Source organism: Metopolophium dirhodum, chromosome 9, assembly GCF_019925205.1.
Source record: "Metopolophium dirhodum isolate CAU chromosome 9, ASM1992520v1, whole genome shotgun sequence".
NCBI classification, from domain to species: domain Eukaryota; kingdom Metazoa; phylum Arthropoda; class Insecta; order Hemiptera; family Aphididae; genus Metopolophium; species Metopolophium dirhodum.
In genome coordinates, this window is record NC_083568.1 from 252441 (window position 1) to 270643 (window position 18203).

The following is an 18203-nucleotide window of genomic DNA, read 5'->3' on the forward strand; positions in this document are numbered from 1 at the left end:
ACGACCTGCATGCACACAAATAGAAAATTGCCTATATTGAACTCCTTAAAAACTTTCGGTATGCCTTACAATTAATTGTGTGTAAATTAATATATTATTTATTATTCTATTGATCAGCAGTTAAACGCGTCGTATCTGTACTATAATGTGTACGTAATGTTACATTGGTTACATTTCAATAATTTTTCTACCCAGAAGAACCCACCACCCTTCATGCGCCACTGAAATGAGCATAATAACTTACAGATATCATATTAAACGATTCATAAATAGTATATTGTGTGTCAAAGGCGGGGAGTGAGCTATTTCAGTCGCGGGCGACATGTGCGGCACAAATTGCCTTCCCACACGAGACACACTTACTACTTTTTGTCTCGCCTCTGCATTCATCGATAACGGAAAAGGTAATGCAGGGATCTATGCAACAACTAAACTATAATTATACGACAACAATATATTTCATGAAAGAAACGATTTGGTTTTATTTATTTTAAGCGTCACGCTTGGAGGTTATAATATGATTATGAGATGTAACCAAACGTTTATAATTTGTAAGAAACCGAAGACCGTGGTATAGATTTCAGTGACAGTTTGTGCAGGTGCGTCCCGCGTGAAATGTGCGCGCAGCACTTTTGGGGATTTCCATTTTACCGCCCGGCACTTTTGGGGATTTCCACTTAACCGCCCGCTGAACGGAAAAAGGACGCTTTCCAACGCTTCAACCGCCATCAAAAACCAAACTTTCGGTGAAGGCGTGACAAAAAATGTCATTTTTTAAATATAACTTAGCTCACCATTTGCAATATTGTCCAAGAAGCCAGCAGATTGTGTTTCCTATAATTATAATATCATAAGTACATTAATACTTAATAATATTATAGCACCAAAGAATTTAGAGATCTGAGATTACTTACCGGTAAAATATTTTCGATTCCATTGATTCTAAATTGCTCAAGCTTGTGCCAGCCGCCGCCGGTAGAATAAAACGGAAAATTGCCAATTAAAAAATGCATTGTTAAATAATATTTGTTTATTGATAGTCTATAGAGATTTTTTATCCGTTTATAATATTATTATGTTAACCCGTAGACCTTATATACTGAGTATAACGAGTATGACGTGTTGTGTTCAAACCATAGAACTATTATAGTTCAAACGGGACGGGTTCAGATTTTCTGATTTTGATAATAATTGATAACAGCGAACTTGATAAGAACAAAAAAGAAATGCTCATGCCAGCCTACAAAATTTTGAAAAAATCCCAATTCCCGCGTCCGTCGTTTACAAGCGAATAAATCAAAAATAAAAAAAGGTGGGTAAGTGGATGTCGCTCTTCTGTACAGTAGGTTACAATTGGGTCACTGTAATGAATGGTGTTAAATTTGAATTCAATTATATAATATCATTGTATAAGAAAAACGATTCTGAGCGAAAACGGTCATAAACGGAATAAAGTAATTTATATACATATTTATATTCATTTACTTATTTACGTGGAGCCTTGTTTTCAATTTTCAATCCTTCGCTATAAATGTTAAACATTTTATAATTTTTTAACTACAAAATAATTATAAAATTTGCCTATGTATTTTTAATATTTTTCAACTGCTATTGTAATAATATATCAGGATCCTTACATTAAATTTTCACGCTGTTTTACCCAACAAATAAAGTTTTATTGACATCCATAGGAAAATTTTATTGATATTTATAGAAAAAAAAACTAAAAAGTCCGTAAACAGCTCAAAAAGAGTCAAATTATTTTCAAAATTGTATCATGTATAGAAAATGCTAATACAAACATTCAGTGAAATTTTTAAGTATCTACAGTCATACGTTTTTTAATTACAACAAATTAAGAAAATCGTTACTTGAAATATCGAGTGAATATCAAATGTTGTAAAAATATGAATTTCAAACGCTCATAAAAATTTAATTTGACTTTCTTGTAGACATTTTTTTTTTGATAAAGGTAGACAACCTTATGGATAATCTTGTATTACATTTTCAAATCTTAGATTTAAAAAGAAAAATTTTTATGACCTCTCAACTCAAAATAATTTGCTACATTTCGTGATTTTTCCGTATTTTGTCAAGATTTGAACTTTAAATGCTTATAAATAAAAACTGTGACTAAGGATTTTTAATATTTTTCAAATATCATAGTAACAATATAGTAGGAGCCTTGTATTAAATTTTCAAGCTTTTTTACCCAACAAATAAAGTTTTATTGACATCCATAGGAAAAAAAAACTAAAAAAAATGGAAACTGAAAATGTCCGTAAACAGCTCAAAATAAGTCAAAATATTTGGAAAATATTATGGTGTATAGAAAATGCTAATATAAACATTCAGTCAAAATTTCATGTACCTACCGTCATTTGTTATAGAGTTGCAACAAAAACCAAAATCGATTTTCTCAAAAACAGATTTTGCGTAAAAATTCCCGTTTTTCCTTAATTTTTCTTTTGTTTTTCACGTCGCTTTTTAGCTTTTGAAAACTACTGAGAAATGTTTACTATTGACCCCCCCAAAGTACCAACTAGATTCACTTTCCTATCAGAAAAGTTAATGTTGAAGAAAATCCAAGCACTTTTACTGTCCTAAAAGGTGATGACAGACACAAAAAAAAAATTTAAAAAAAAAAAAACACATTATTGAAAAATCAATACATTCATCGCTTCGCTCAGAATCTAAAATCGGTTTCATACCAATAGTGATTTTTCAAAAAATGTGTATTGAGAAATTTTGTCTTCTATAAAATAAAACCCTGTTTAGTTAGCTTTTAATCGGTAAAGATAGTTTTTATCATTTATTTATCAATAATCATAATAAAATATTCATATTTAATACCTTCAACTTTACAATACATACATACACTCACGATCACTAGTATTATTATTTAAATTTTTGGAGTTAAGTGCTGCTTTGATATTAGTGAAAATATACTTACTGTGCTATAAGAAATAAATAAAGTATATAATATCAATAATAATATGTTAAATGTGCCAAAAAAACCTATATTATGCCCATATTTATTGGAAATGTATGTCTATATTTATTCTCAGATTTAAATACTACTTTGGATATTGTAGTAGTACATTTTTAGTAGATATTCATAAAATAAATTTAATTTGTTTATTTTTAACTTTACAATTACACAATTCATATTGGTGCAAGAAACTATTATATTTATGTATATAATATTTTAAATTATATCAAACATTGAAACATATGATATCTTATATAATAAGTAATAACATATAATATTTTAATATTGAACGTGTCCCGGACACTGCTGCAGGTACGAAGTTTAGATTCAAGCTTATAATAATTATTATTGTTATTCATATTAAAGAAGTGAGGGTTTTCTGATACATCGTGCACTACACAGGTGTATCACCAGTGGCGGAACGTGTAGATAACTCAGGCGGTAATCACTGTAATATTATTGTTTGAGAAATTAAACACTCGACTTTTCACGACAATGTTTTGACCAGATTGATGACACGTGTAGGTCATTTTTAAAGAATTACATTTGCTCCAAACTTGGTATCTGTCTATCGACTATCAATCTAAATTGTACATATCTACATTGTAGAGCAAAGAACACATTCTCCACGCCACAGCAATCTTAATAAATTTAATTTTTAGTTATCATATTATATTCTTTTGTTTATCGACGAACGAATCTTCTCCAGATTTTATTTTAAATTAGCATATAAAATATGGAAAAGTGGGTACCGCTCTGTTGTAAGCGTTGAGTGGGTTAATGGATGTCTTAAATTTGAATTCAACGATGTTTCAGCGTGTCAGCCAATATAAAGTAAATGCGTAACATGTTATTTGATAATGCTGTTAAAAAGTAATTAATTTTACTATTAGTACTACAGACTGTAGTAGGCTGATTTATTTTTTGCGAAAACATTGCATTCATTATATTATTAATATTTAATTATCTATTTTAATAGTGTATACTCGACATTTATATCATACTGTAGCATTGTTTAACTTTTGATTCAATAGCACCTTGCCGTAAAGCAGTGTGATTTTCTCGAAAACAGATTTTGCGCATAAATTCCCGTTTTTCCTTAATTTTTCTTTTGTTTTTCACGCCGCTTTTGAAAACTACTGAGAAATGTTTACTATTGACCCCCCCAAAGTACCAACTACATTCACTTTCCTATCAGAAAAGTTACTGTTGAAGAAAATCCAAGCATTTTTACTGTCCTAAAAGATGATGACACACAAAAATAAAAAATAAAAAAATAAAACACACATCATTATAAAATCAATACATTCATTGCTTCGCTCAGAATCTAAAAATAATAGAGGTTTCAGGGCTCAACACAATGTTTTTCTGCATTAAAAACATTATACATGGTATTGGATCCATCTCAAATCTACATGCATACATATCAGTACATGACATAGTATTCCTGGAAATATTAGATTGATTTATTTTCCGTTCCGTTCTTGACGTAGGCACTTAGTAAAAAAAATAATTGTGAGAAGCTGAGTCAAGGGGTTGACGCGGACAAGGGTTTGGTCAGCATATGCCCTGTTAAATCTGGCACTGACGACTGACTCCAAATGTATGTTTTTATTAGTTTAGACTATGGACTATACTTCCACCTCATATTTCCCCAGAGCTCTGTCGTTGGCGAACCGTTTAACGGTCCATGTTGAGTTTTTTTCTATGTCGCGCTAGTATGTCACCAGAATGTTTTATGGTCTTAAATTTATTTATTTAAATTAATGTTTTGAATTATTTAGTCACTTCTTGGTTATTAGTGTTACTATTATTGTTATATTTATTAATTCTTTACTATTATTATTGTCATAATTTTTTTTTAATTTTGTTGTCTATATACATTTAAGCTATTTAAGTTTTAAATTATATCATTATTAAGTTAAACATAAATGTACACGCAATTAATTTGTACCTTGCTAAAGGGTTTTAAACCCAGTTTAATATATAGTTTTTATAAATAAATAAATAGTACTGACAGTTGTAAGAAATTGGGATTTTTTTCTCAAACTAGTTATTTTTCTCAGTAGTTTCCAAGTACTGACAAATAATGTAAAAATAAATAAATAAACTTAATAAACCATTATAAAATGTATGGTAAATAAGTTGTTATTACATATTTTTATACGAGAGCCTTCTTTATTGTAAAAATTATATTTAGAATAAGCATAGCCTCGTGATTTAATTTAAAATCAATACTCGAATTTAAAATTATTGTATGAAATATTTATTTTTAGTTATAAAATAATCATGAAGTTAAAACATTTTTACAATAAAAAATTGAATTATCTTAAAAACAAAATTCTCTTATATTAAACAAATATGTACATTGTACATGTAATGAAGGAAAACTATATTAATTTTTCTTTGTTTTTGTTTTGAGTACTGATCCAGATCCCGCGAATGGCTTAAATCCATCTTGATTTTCATTCTGAAATGCCAAATATTAATTTATATTTATATTTTAATTTTGTATTAATAAAATTGTTCAACAATATATTAAATAGGAAATTGATTTATTTTATCAATAAGAAATATAGATTATAGGTTATAGATATTAACATATTGAGATATAGTAATTATTACCTCTTTGTCATTGATAACTGGACGGATGTTCCTTAAGAACTGTATAGTTCCTAAAGTATACTCATAATCTGGAATACCTCTTTGGTATGCTGCTTTAACTTGATTAAGTGGATCGTCAGTATTTTCTTTCTTTTTTTTACCATCTAATCTGTTGCCTGAACCTTTGAATGCTATAAAACCAGACAGTTCTGGCATTAAATCAGCAGGATCAACCATCATATCTTCTGTAGCTAGTTTTTTTTCATGCTTAGGCTCTTGATAACCAACTGGTGGAGCAAAATCAACATTCATATCACATTCAATGATACTAACAGCGTTACCCGGTTTGGTTTCCAACACACACATTTCATAAATTTTTTGGTTGTACTTTATGGCTATTACATCACCAGTAGTCAGACAAGCAAAATTGCGCAAGCAATTTTCTAAAACAGCCTTTGGGTTGGTAATATCCAAAAATTCGGAATTTAGAGGTTGAAACTTTGAAAATGTAGCTACTTCTAATGAAACACTTTCAACTTGCACTATATCTCCTTCATCTAGTAACAGGTTTTTCATCATCTAAATAAAATACAGTTGGCGGATCACATGAGAGAGTTACAAAAAATAATAAAAACTATTTACTAATATTAAATTTATTAAAATGTACATAGATGATAAGTTCTTATGTAGTTTTCTATAGGATTACCTATTTAAATAGATTTTTAAAATATTTAGTTTTAGTTTTAATCTGTATACTGAAATAATTAGAATATATGCTTTTGTTATTCTGTGTAGATTTAATATGAATTTATAAAAAATAACAGTGTGGGATCTCAACTAAATTTAAGATAGTTATAACATGAGATAAATCAATACCCAATATGGAATGTATATTTTTCCTTCATCTGCGATAAACTCCAATACACCGCAGTGTGTTTGTCTGTTGCTTCTTTTGTTAGATAACTTGAACAACATTGGGTAGTTGATATTTAACCGAGTCAATGCGTCCAGAGCAGATGGAGGCATTATAACTGAAACCATTGTGTTTTAAGAAAAACGTTATACACAGTACACACATATGGAATAATGTGGGTTACTTTTTCCACCGCTATCAACGGCTTCTCGTTCGCTGCCAGGAAGCATGGACACTGACCAACATCTGTACATCGCGTCGAACGGTTGGAGTATATGATTGAATAAACTCAGGGAAAACTGAAATATATTTTCATTAGTTCAAACGAGTTCAGACATTGACCCAAAGTGAGCAGCTTTCTTACCATTGTATTTACAAAGTTTAATCGTATGGATGTATTGATACCGATTTCCAACCGTGAATGTTACACTTGAGTACTAACTACCAGCAGCCATCAATTATTAAAGTAATTATGAAGTAAAATGAATGTTCAAGTATAAGTATGTAAGTGTATAAATGTTTAAATGTTATTCGATAAAATCTTTTTTTACACAATAAAAGTTATCGTGAATTATAGTGATTGTGATGTAGTACGAATGCGGGGGGAATGACTATAGACATAAAAAACAATGTAACAAAAACGTTTTTATAATATTATGTCTGTACGAATGACGATACTAAAAATAAAAATTTTAATGCAATGTCACAAAATGATAACCAAAAGATAGTAAGCCGGGTTCACAATATCACATAAAGTATTTATTTATTTACATGCCGTGTTTACTGGCCGTGTCATGTAAAGTCATGTACTACTCACAGACAGGCCCAGTAACCATGACTAACATAAACTATAAATACTCTGTTGATGATAGTAACCACGGCTATCCAGGTAAACTTTTTCGGGACAAATGTTTTTTTGGAACAAAAGACCATTGGAACAAAATAATATGTTTTGCGGAACCAAACAACAGATTGTATTATTGTCCTAATACGAGCATGAACGCCCTATCACAGTTAATAGGTCCTTTGATATCGGAGGAAATATTTCCAAACATTTTGTATTCTCCCTTGCCACGTTCGTTGATAACGTAAGCGGCGATAAACAAACGATTATCACGTGTTTTCTCTACATGTCTTCTGGCCCAGACCTCTCTGAACGGAATTTGAATCGTCACAATTTACGGTGTACTGTTCAATTTAAAACTATTAACTTGGAAATGAAATCGTTTTGATCTTTGCATTTGAACTGTTTTAACCATGGCCAGTAAATCTGTTTTGGATCTTTTCTCTAAAGTCATTAAAGCGCCACACAATGGCCAACCGAAACTATGCATGCAACTGGTGAAACATTTGCAGCTCTTCAGTAACGAATCGGTAAGTCATGTCCTGCCTATTAATAAATAGGTAAATCTTAAAATGTACGTAATTATTGTTTTCAGTTGGACGAGCAGCGGCAAAAAGAAGTATTTTATGTGTTAACGAGATTGGTACGTGGATTAGGGTCCCCAAAGACACAAGTCCGAACCGTTTACTATTCTATTTTGGTAGTTATTGTGAGCAATTTGACAGACAAGCCATGGTTCAATCTGGACAATTTTAAGGACGTTGTAGATAAGGAGCTGACTAAATATGATTCAAAAGCTGTAAGTACCTGTTGCGGCATTGCCAGTTTTGTAAAGAAAATAGTGATACTTAAGATTTAAAATATAACTCATTTATTAATTATTCAATACAAATATTATAACTAGGTAGTTAAAACACGATATTCCTATAAATATAACTGCTAAATATTTACATCTTAAAAACTGTTCCTGTGTTTGATATCTAAAAGTTATTAGTTTTTTTTATGTTAACCTAACCTTTAGGTGTTAAATCAATTTATGAGATATTTGATTGGGATATTAAAATATTAAATAAGTTTTGAATTTCCTTTTCATTTTACAGGAAGAAGGTGATGTCTTGTCTGGGAAAGTGTTATGTTATGGTGCGATGATACGTAGTGGAATATTTGGTGCTGGAGCGATGGATACCCAAAAAGCTATTGTGGCTGAACTTTTAGGCAATATGAAAACAAGGTCTTATTTACCCCTGTTGACGTACAAATTTTTAACTGAAGGAATTGATTCAGTAAGTGATTTTTATTTTAGCTATGCAAAATTAAAGAATAACAATGGTGGTTTGTTTGTAATTATATATTGTTTTGTATTTTAGTCCAACAATGTTATGTTTTCGGAAATAATTTGGCCTTATTTGAAAAAGTACATTGGATTGCCTATTACAAAACAAACTTTAGATTCATTATATTGCATAATACAAGTGCATAGTCGGTATCCAAAATTAATCGATGGTGCATTTATTCCAAGAGTGTTGGAGACTGGTACTGAACTCTTATGTATTGAATCAATGAATGATATTGCAAAAATATTAATATTTGTAAGAATTTTTATTTTTTGAATATTGTCTTATTGTATTGTTACTAATTATATTGCTTGTGTGTCTAGCATATTTCCTCCGTGGAAGTACTTGAGCACCCTGTGTATGAAGCTTTTGCTATTGCGTTAACATCTGCAAGCAATAGCGATTCACTTATTTCATCATTTTGGGGAACACTTCTGCCACATTTCACTGGCCCACATAATCGCTATCAACAAATGGCAGCTATGAAACTGTGCACATATATCGTTAAGAATAGTTCTCTAGATAGTATACACTCAATACTTTCTAATTGGTTTATGGATATGTTATTAAAATCATTTACTCGTCCAAATGCCGATGCACTTGTATCTTATTCTCGTTTAAGCATATCAGCTGTAATGGACCGACTCAGTTCATCTGCCACACCCAATATTGCATATAAAGTCTTATTGAAATTCATTCTGCCTCCTGGGGATATGATGGTAGAAAAAATAACAGGTATTTTATTTTTATCCATAGGCACAATAAGTATTTACTTAACTATGATTTCCTAGGTATTAAAATTGTTCAAAATTGTTTGATAAAAATGGATGAACAGCACATCAAGCTTTTGGCCAAACAATGCCATCAAGTTATACTTATGAAAAAAAAAGGAAACAATGAAAAGGCACATTTCTGGAAGATTCAAGATCGTGGATACGCAACTCAACTTCTTGCTAGGTACATGTTTTAAAAGTCACTATTCATTATTTTATTTTATTATTTATATGTTTGATATTATTTAGACTTCTAGGGCTTCAAATTAGTACTGATGTTATGTGGAAAATAGAACAATTAAAATTTATGTTAGAACATGCAATTTTCACAAATGCAACTGAAAAATATCATATAAGCCATGAGTTAGCAGGTGAGTTTTTCATTTATAAATTATATTACATAATTAATTATTTGTGGTAATAACTAAACTTTACTCAATACAATACATTTTTGTAGCCATTATCAAAGACTCGTTTTTGAAAGCACTTAGCCACAAACAACCAAATATGGAAACACTTCGGATAACTTTATCTACACTTGTTCATTATACTGATGAATTATTGAAAGATGGCCGCCAACTTCGACCTAAAACTTCAAAAGATGTATGTACTTACAGATATAAATATTTAAGAGAAAGTCAATGCATTATTTGTTTTTTCTCTCTGACCCATGCACAACAGTGCAAAATTGCTTTCCATTAGGCAGTACCAATCTTAAGTTATTAACTTAAGTATTAAAGTGAATTGGTCTATTATCAACCTTAGTAAAGTTAGGAACATTATAGGTGTTTGTATGTTGGATTTTACATTTTTTCAATTTTTATACAAGTTATGAGTATTAATAATATTACAATTTAAAAATTCTATATATTTCAGAAAATGTAAATAATGCTAGTGTACAAATAATATCCTTAACTTTAAGTTTGGTATAATAAATCAATTAATTCCAATATTAAAGCTCTTAACACAGGAGAGAGATTTATTTATACATGGTTTTCTTTGTTGTATCATAGGATATGAGCAGTTGGAAAAAAATGATCAAAACAACCAAAGACATTGAAAAAAAATTAAAGAAATGTGAAACAAAATCTAAAGAGCAATCAATTCTTTTTGTTTTTCACACTTTATTTTTGCAACTGGGTATTTATTTGTTTGTTGAACCATCGGTGGCCATTGACACTCTACAAGTAAGGAAACATTTAGCAGTTTAAATGTTTTAGTATGATTAGTTATAGATATTATGGAATATAAAGTTTACAATTTTAATACTTTAAGGAATTACAAAACTGTTATGAGCACCATACAAATGATAACGAAAATGAACTCAATTGGGTCGAAGTTGTAGTAGAGCTGATGTTGTCATTATTAGCTAGAGAGTCTTATTTATTAAGGCAATTGATTTCCCGTGTTTTTTCACATTTATGTTCAGAATTAACACCTCAGGCATCTCATCAAATTTTGCAAGTATGTTGTTCAACATTATTCATGTGTTTGAATATACCTACTTCACGTTTTATGTTTAGGTTTTAAATCCTCAATATGATACTGCATCAAATTCAGTGGATGATAGTGATGATGAGTCTGAAAGTGACAAAGAAGAAGATGATGATGAAGATGATGATGTAGAAAATGGTGATAATGAAAGAAAGGTTAATGGCAACGGAATTAATGGACATGGTTTAGATAATGAAGATGATGAAGAAACTGATGGCTCGGAAACTGATGAACAATCTAGTGACGACGATCAAGACAACACTGAACAGTTAAAATTAGCTTTACACAAAGCAATGATGTCTGCCAATCAGCATTCAGATGATGTAAATATATTATTTAAATACCAATGTACACCAAGTAAAACATAAACATTTTTTAGGAATCTGTTGATATTGATGATATGACCGAAGAAGATGGTAAAATAATGGATGACTTATTATCAGAGGCATTTAAAAGCTATAAGAAAAATTCAAACAAAAACCCTAAACATATCAAAGAGAAAATTCATTTTAGATTGAGGTATTTATTTCCAAGGTTAAAAATGATTTAATTTTAAATATTTAATTTAATTATTTATTTATTAGGGTTATGGATTTGGTGGATATATATTTGGATAATAATCCATCTTTATGTCTCATATTGGATACAATTCCGACTTTGTTTGCATTATTGGAATATTGCATCAAGGATAATCTACAACGACCTCTGGAGACTCGAGTTCGTTCAGCATTAAAAAAAATTAGTCAAATCAAAAAAATCAATGACACAGAAACGGTTGATGATGAATTAATCTCAATGGTTTTAAAAGTTCTAATGAATAAAGGTGTACGAAGTAAGTCTATATAAGCCTCAAAATTAATAAATGAAATATAAAAACACTGTTTTGTATCTTCATTAGCTACACCCGTATTTTTGGATATAAGTACACACATAACACAGTGCTGCACATTCCTTGTAAAATCATATGCTCATATAATTTCTGGTTTGCCAACAAAAAAACAGAAGTCATCTAAAGTAATCAGCATTTTGGAGGATTCGCTTAAAGATTTCTTTACTAAAAGGTAATTGATTAAAAATTTTATTGGGATTGAAATTAACTGATTTTTGTTATATACTTCAAATAGAGACTGTTTATTACCTGTATCTTTATTCGAGTCATTGCTGTCTAAAGTTCTATGGAAACGTAACATTAATTTAATTGAGTGTATTCTGCCGTACGCCTTTAACGACTCAGTTAGATGGTTTAGACGATCACAAGCTGTATGTATGTTAGTATCATTTTATCGAAACACAAGACTCTTGGAACAATTAAAAGATGACACTCAGCTTGATGAGATAGAAAAGAATTTGTCTGACTATGTTATAAAAGTATGATTCATTAATAATATTATCATGATAAAATATATTTAAAAAAAAAAAATTCTCAATTTTTAGTTCTTCACTTTATTGGATGACAGTCAGCCAGATGTGTCAGGACGCCAGCGGTACATAAATGAATTGTTGAATATTTTGTGCATAATTAGTGGTAACAAATTCTCACATCGTTGTTGTGATTGGGATCAACTCACACAGCTTTTAGAAAGCTCTACCAGCAGATTCAATCAAGTGGGTCGTAAGAACTGGAATAAACTTCGGCAAACTATTCAAAAAATGAATACTTCCAAGATAAAGTAATTTTATAAATACAATATTTATATTATGTTCACCTTAATTAATATATAATTTTCTACATTTCAGTGTTAAAAATAACCACTTGGATGACAATTTTAGTCCGAAGACACCTACTGGAAAAACACCTGTTAAAAGAAAATCATTAGTCGTGTCAAACAAAAAAATTAAAAAAATTAAAAATATCAGCGATTAAAACAAGAAAAAGCTATTATTTGTTCTTAAATTAATGCATTTAAAAATAATAACCTGTCTCACTTGACTTTTAGGAAATTATGTTGTTTGTTGAAAAACTTGAGGAATTATTCTATTGTTGATTATAATTTCTATGAACATGAAGTTTAACTGTTGAATGTTATTACTTATTGCAATAATAACTCATGATTACTTCTGAATAAACTTCATGATTTTCAATTGTGTACAAGACAATTGATGGTATAATTCTCAAACAATGTGTTCAATTAAATAGAGTTATGTCAGCCAAGTTTTGAAAAAAGAACAATAGTTGGTTGAGTCCGTTTAGAGAAGTGTTTCAGAATGTTCTTTTACACAGTATGAAAAATGAATTATTGTAATATACTAGTATTATTGTTGGTGTTCATATTGTGCACTGTGTACTGAAATGAATAATATATCTAAAAGTTACTAACATTTTGTACTACATATTTGATAGTATTGTTCTTTTATAGTTTTATCTAACATTAATACATTATGTATATTTTACACTAAAAAAATTATATACTGGAATCATTGTTATTATTAAAACTATTGTGGTATATACTATATTTTCACTTTAGTATATACTCTGTTCGGAATAAGAAATGTCTACTGCGGTGGACCAAAACAGGTTCGTCGGGCTTATGACTATAACATTATGTTTATAACTATGACAAGGTTGATGATGGAAAACCAGTTCTTATTCCGAACAGAGTATAGGTGAGTGTTTTTATGCAAATACTAAATATTGTTAACAGCATTAGGTTTCAAAGGTATCTACTTTGATGACTAACAGCACTGTTAGAAAGCACTACAAAAATAGTATAGAAAATAGTGTATTTTAATTTGATATTAAAATAACCTATACCAACCTGGGTTATAAATTTATATTTAGAGATATGCAGTAGGCAGAACTAGCCTAGGGATTGTTGGGATCTATTTTTTTATTTTTTCATGACATATTACTTCAATATTTTTTGAAGACCTAAAAGTTGTATTATATAAAATCCCGATAAAAACGAATGAGTAGGAAATAAATTAGTAATAATTTATAACTTTATAAGTAAGACTCTGATTTAAATACCGAAACATACCCTTTCAAAAAATGTGTGAATCGTTTTATTTAAAAACCAGATTACCTCATGTTGTTTTAATATAATTTGTGTATTTAAACTTTTTAAATGTTTATATTTTTTTGAAATGGTATATTTCTACTTTACCGGGCACCCTTTTGACCTACTTGAGGTGGTGTTGCATAACAAGTCGAGGGGTATTTTAGATTAGCGAAGAGGAGCGCAGCGACGAGTGCCGCAAAACGTGTAATCACTGCCCATACTACGAGTTACGACATAACCACGCTGGCAATAAACGGACTTTAAAAACAATATTTTTGAAAACCTAAGTTCACCCGAAGTGAATGCGTGAATACGTAAAAATCTTGAAATAGTGAACTTCATTAGGCCATAACTTCAAAACTAAGTCCGTGCGCCAAATGTTGACTTCACCATCGTTTTCAGCGTACTTAACTAAGTTTCAAAAAAAAAAAAAGGGTGCCTGTCGCAAGTAGAAAAGTTCTTTTTCAAATATTACTAGAAATATAATTTATAAATTACCAAATAAAATAAATAATGTCCTAAAAACGTTTAAAAATGCACTTAAACATCAAAAGCCTAAAAAAGTCCCAAAAAGTGTGTATAGTGCGTACTTGTCCTTGAAACAATGAAAAACAATTGTATCTTTGTATCTTGAAAAGCATCGTGTCAATAATTCCAGAACAAATATGCAAATGCATCGAAATCTGACTAACTTATATCTATTAAATGTCTCCTAACGAATATAACTCGTAAGTGAGATTTTCCAAATTTGGAAATTTTCCGTTTCTCGGTCCCCTGGTGGTCGAACGCGAACATTTTCCACTGAATTTTTTTATTTAAAATATTCAGGTTTTGAAAACCCTTTTGCCCTATCTCTCACGGACCATGGATTTTCCGGAAAACAACTCGTTAAATCTGCGTTATTTCCCGAACAAATACTATATTATGTTAGCCCCTATACTATATTTTTAATGATCAAATAGATATTATGTTCGACTGCATTACGTAATTATTAAAATTGTCAAATATCTATAACGAATAACGACAGAAAAAGATTATTAGTAAAACAAAATATTACTCTGCATTTATAATTGTGAAATAAAATACATTGAACATTTAAAACAAGGTTCCTCATAAGTAGTTAATATACTATAACCAAAAAATCTAGAAAATATTATATTAACACAATTTTTTCTTAAAGATTTTTTAAATAAGAATTTGGACGAAATTAGTCATTTGAACGAAAAATAACGATGATAATTATTTTGTTATAATTAATTTTGAAAAGAGTTAAGTCTTAAGTCATACAACAATGGGTCAGATGTCTGGATTAAACCCGACTTCGATATTACATAATATAGTCTGAAATGCTTGGTGGTAGGTATACAGTGGCGTATTTAATATTTTTTGTTGGGGGCGGATGACAAGAATTTTAGCTTACAGATTACGATGTAATAATTATAATATAATAATACTCATGTATTTAAAGAGCCTTGGGGGCGGATTTGTCCTTATATCCACCCCCGTAAATACGCCCCTGGTGGTATAAATGGTCGACTCTCGACATGTGTAATTAATAATAAACTAGATGATTTCGCATCAAAAAAAGTTCATCGCTAAATATAGATTTACCATGTAAAAAATGATTTCTTATTCGTTTAATTGTTTAAATATCAGGTATCTATATAATTTTATATTTTAAATTACAAAATAACTTTGTTGAATGTTTAAAAATAATTCGGTGACTCCGGGTGTCGGGCCGAATGCGACAGTGCAAAAAACCTACCGTTGTAGCTCCGGCATTTTTTTCGGGCAAGTCACGGCGTCCGGAGAGAGATGCCGCCATCCCCCACCCGGTCATGGTAGAAACCTACGGGTTCACAACTTGAAATTCTGCAAAACCTAAAAACGTGTTTCAACCCCCCACCCCCCCCACCAACAACTACAAAACAACAAAAACAGATAATGGCCATTGGCCATGATAGTTGCTGGGCTGAAAGTTCAATAAAAAAAAAAAACTATTGTCTATTACCCTATTACACACAAGGATTTATTACTGGTATTGGTATAGTTAGCGCAACCACAAAATAAAAGCTGGCGCTACAGCCAGGGCCTGGACACTGATAAAAATTAACACGGTAAACATACAGAATACTCAAAAACGCGGCGGCCATGTTGGCGTTGGTTAATCAGTGTCACCATACCAGAAAAACAAAATGTTTATTACAATATTTTTCCAAAAATGTATAGATCCAATTAGCTTTATTCAAATTATTTGCTAGGTACTTGCTTACAATTTAAAATTTTTAATTTTAGCAACCGTAAAAGACTATTATGGATCAAATACACAGTTAAGGAAGGATAATGTACTGAAACACATGGTGGAAAAAATACACATTTTATTTTATTAAATCAAATATATATTTTATGTATAAGCTTAAATGCAGCTGATGTAGTTTTAAAAGCTAATAGCACACGAGTGTTTGAAGGCAGGCTTGAATAGTGGAGAGAGATACCATATGAATATGGGTTAAAAATTAGAGAATAGATTGAGAAGGCATGTTGAGGCATGAAGAAATAATAAAAGTCAAGACAGGTAACTCAAATTTGAAGGAAAAAGATATAGAGGATTGGTTATTGCAGGAATATGATGGTATATTGAGCAAAACAAATAGTAGTAGACCCCACTTGCGTGGAATAAAGGCGAAGTTGGAAAAGCAGAAGCAGCAGTGAAATATTTCTGAAAAATAAAACATAAATTAATATACGTGACCAATATACTAGCCATATTAAAATAATTAAATGATACTAATGAGATCACTTCACTGCCAGTGATGGGCAGTGTCTTAGATATATTTCTATCTTGTATATTTTGACATAGTTAATTGTAATTTGTATCTTTATACTATTTTCAGGTATTTGGGATCCTGGTGTCTAAAGTGCCTGTAAAATTATAACAATAAATAAGTCATTATTTTTAAAATATTAGACAACATGTAATCTCAAATTAGACTAAGAAATTTTTTAATTATAATTATAACTAAATTGTAAAAATAAAAAAAAAAATAAAAAAAAACAACAATAATAAATATTAAATACTAATTAAACAATATTTGTCTAGAATATGATGAATTTTACATTATTATGTCATCATGTTATCATTAATTATAAATGTTTTAGTATTGTCAGTTTTCTATTTTTAAATTGACGTTCTGATACTAACTCTCTATTTAAAAATTTAACAGAAGAAAATATTCTAAATCTTACAAATAGCTTAATTAAATAAACATAATCAAAATTTGAACATGGGTGCTTAAAGGGTACATTACATAAAAATTCATTTAAATTAGAAGCTATTCCTTTACCAACTGCTAATAAAGGTACAGATTCCAACTTTGTCACTAGATGATAACTCCAAAGGTGTACTTACATCACAACCATCTCTTTCATCTGAATATAAATAAAAAATAAAAGGCGATTAGAAAATTACTGCTGCTAAATGTCATATTAGTTCTTACATACCTGGAAATAGTGTAGGTATAGCATCTGGTTTTAACCTGTTCTCCAAAAAATTTAAAAACATATTTTTTTCAAAATGTTTTCCACATAATTTAGTATTTTTTTGTTGTAGAATGTCAGCTGGCAGTTGACATTGCTCTAACCAAATTTTACATCTAAAAGTGTAATAAAAAATGGTTTATTTATACTAAAAAACACAATTGACTTGGTTCTTGTTACATATTGTAGGTGCACTACATAGTTTACTAGACTTAAAACATTTGGTATATTGTGCAACTGTGTAATATTATGTTATATATTTAACAAGTACCATCGAATAGTTTGATAATTAACATCATTATAAGTTATAATATAAAATACTTACCGAGCAGGATCTTTGGGAAAAGAAAAAAAACTAACACTTTCTTTTTGAATTTTAAGTTCTCCGCACGATTTCACAATACATTTAAATGAATACCCACTCTTTCGGCTCGACATTGTTATAATATGAAGATATATAACAAAATGTACAATATTTTTGACAAAGGCACAGACCACAAGAGCACAGTTAAAAGGCAGTACGCACTATAAATAAAAAACGTGTAACAAATGCTCTTGCTAAGTTTTTTAATGAAAAAAAAAAAGAAAAATATGAATTATGATACCAGTTGTTTACCTGATAACACTAAATTGATAAAGTAGCCAACGCCAACATGGCCGCCACGTTTTTGTTTACATTTAAAGTGTCCCTTCTGATTTAATCTATTCTGTGC

At 29.9% G+C, this 18203-nt stretch overlaps 3 protein-coding genes across 3 annotated transcripts; 1 reads left to right on the forward strand and 2 right to left on the reverse strand.

Annotated features, from left to right (window-relative positions):
• Positions 1-5235: 5235 nt before the first annotated feature.
• Positions 5236-7387, reverse strand: LOC132952064 (ubiquitin recognition factor in ER-associated degradation protein 1-like). The gene is made up of 5 exons (XM_061024194.1): positions 6874-7387; positions 6694-6808; positions 6473-6627; positions 5618-6175; positions 5236-5462 (listed from the first exon to the last, which is right to left on the reverse strand). Exons 1-5 carry the CDS (start codon positions 6874-6876, stop codon positions 5388-5390), a joined length of 906 nt encoding a protein of 301 aa, XP_060880177.1. The 5' UTR covers positions 6877-7387; the 3' UTR covers positions 5236-5387.
• Positions 7388-7628: 241 nt separating this feature from the next.
• On the forward strand, positions 7629-13285 carry LOC132952063 (uncharacterized). The gene is made up of 17 exons (XM_061024193.1): positions 7629-7883; positions 7949-8152; positions 8454-8636; positions 8721-8942; positions 9011-9422; positions 9479-9644; positions 9710-9831; positions 9918-10063; positions 10474-10647; positions 10736-10924; positions 10984-11277; positions 11334-11473; positions 11539-11786; positions 11853-12015; positions 12079-12322; positions 12389-12624; positions 12692-13285. The coding sequence occupies exons 1-17, from the start codon at positions 7767-7769 to the stop codon at positions 12816-12818; spliced, it is 3387 nt and encodes a 1128-aa protein (XP_060880176.1). The 5' UTR covers positions 7629-7766; the 3' UTR covers positions 12819-13285.
• Positions 13286-16314: 3029 nt separating this feature from the next.
• Positions 16315-18073, reverse strand: LOC132952065 (52 kDa repressor of the inhibitor of the protein kinase-like). Its single transcript, XM_061024195.1, has 4 exons — positions 17816-18073; positions 17455-17606; positions 17363-17382; positions 16315-16875 (listed from the first exon to the last, which is right to left on the reverse strand). Exons 1-4 carry the CDS (start codon positions 17926-17928, stop codon positions 16867-16869), a joined length of 294 nt encoding a protein of 97 aa, XP_060880178.1. The 5' UTR covers positions 17929-18073; the 3' UTR covers positions 16315-16866.
• Between the last annotated feature and the right edge of the window lie 130 nt (positions 18074-18203).

What these genes read in the sequence shown, in the direction of transcription:
- LOC132952065 (XM_061024195.1), bottom strand. Translation starts at nt 17,928, where the DNA reads ATGTCGAGCCGAAAGAGTGGGTATTCATTTAAATGTATTGTGAAATCG. An exon ending in TTTCCCAAAGATCCTGCTCG is followed by an intron (nt 17,607 to 17,815) that starts GTAAGTATTTTA and finishes TTACACTTTTAG; the next exon opens with ATGTAAAATTTGGTTAGAGC. An exon ending in TATACCTACACTATTTCCAG is followed by an intron (nt 17,383 to 17,454) that starts GTATGTAAGAAC and finishes ATTTATATTCAG; the next exon opens with ATGAAAGAGATGGTTGTGAT.
- LOC132952063 (XM_061024193.1), top strand. Translation starts at nt 7,767, where the DNA reads ATGGCCAGTAAATCTGTTTTGGATCTTTTCTCTAAAGTCATTAAAGCG. An exon ending in CTAAATATGATTCAAAAGCT is followed by an intron (nt 8,153 to 8,453) that starts GTAAGTACCTGT and finishes TTCATTTTACAG; the next exon opens with GAAGAAGGTGATGTCTTGTC. An exon ending in AAAATTCATTTTAGATTGAG is followed by an intron (nt 11,474 to 11,538) that starts GTATTTATTTCC and finishes TTTATTTATTAG; the next exon opens with GGTTATGGATTTGGTGGATA.
- LOC132952064 (XM_061024194.1), bottom strand. An exon ending in AAATATACATTCCATATTGG is followed by an intron (nt 6,176 to 6,472) that starts GTATTGATTTAT and finishes TATTTTATTTAG; the next exon opens with ATGATGAAAAACCTGTTACT. An exon ending in CAGTTATCAATGACAAAGAG is followed by an intron (nt 5,463 to 5,617) that starts GTAATAATTACT and finishes TTGGCATTTCAG; the next exon opens with AATGAAAATCAAGATGGATT.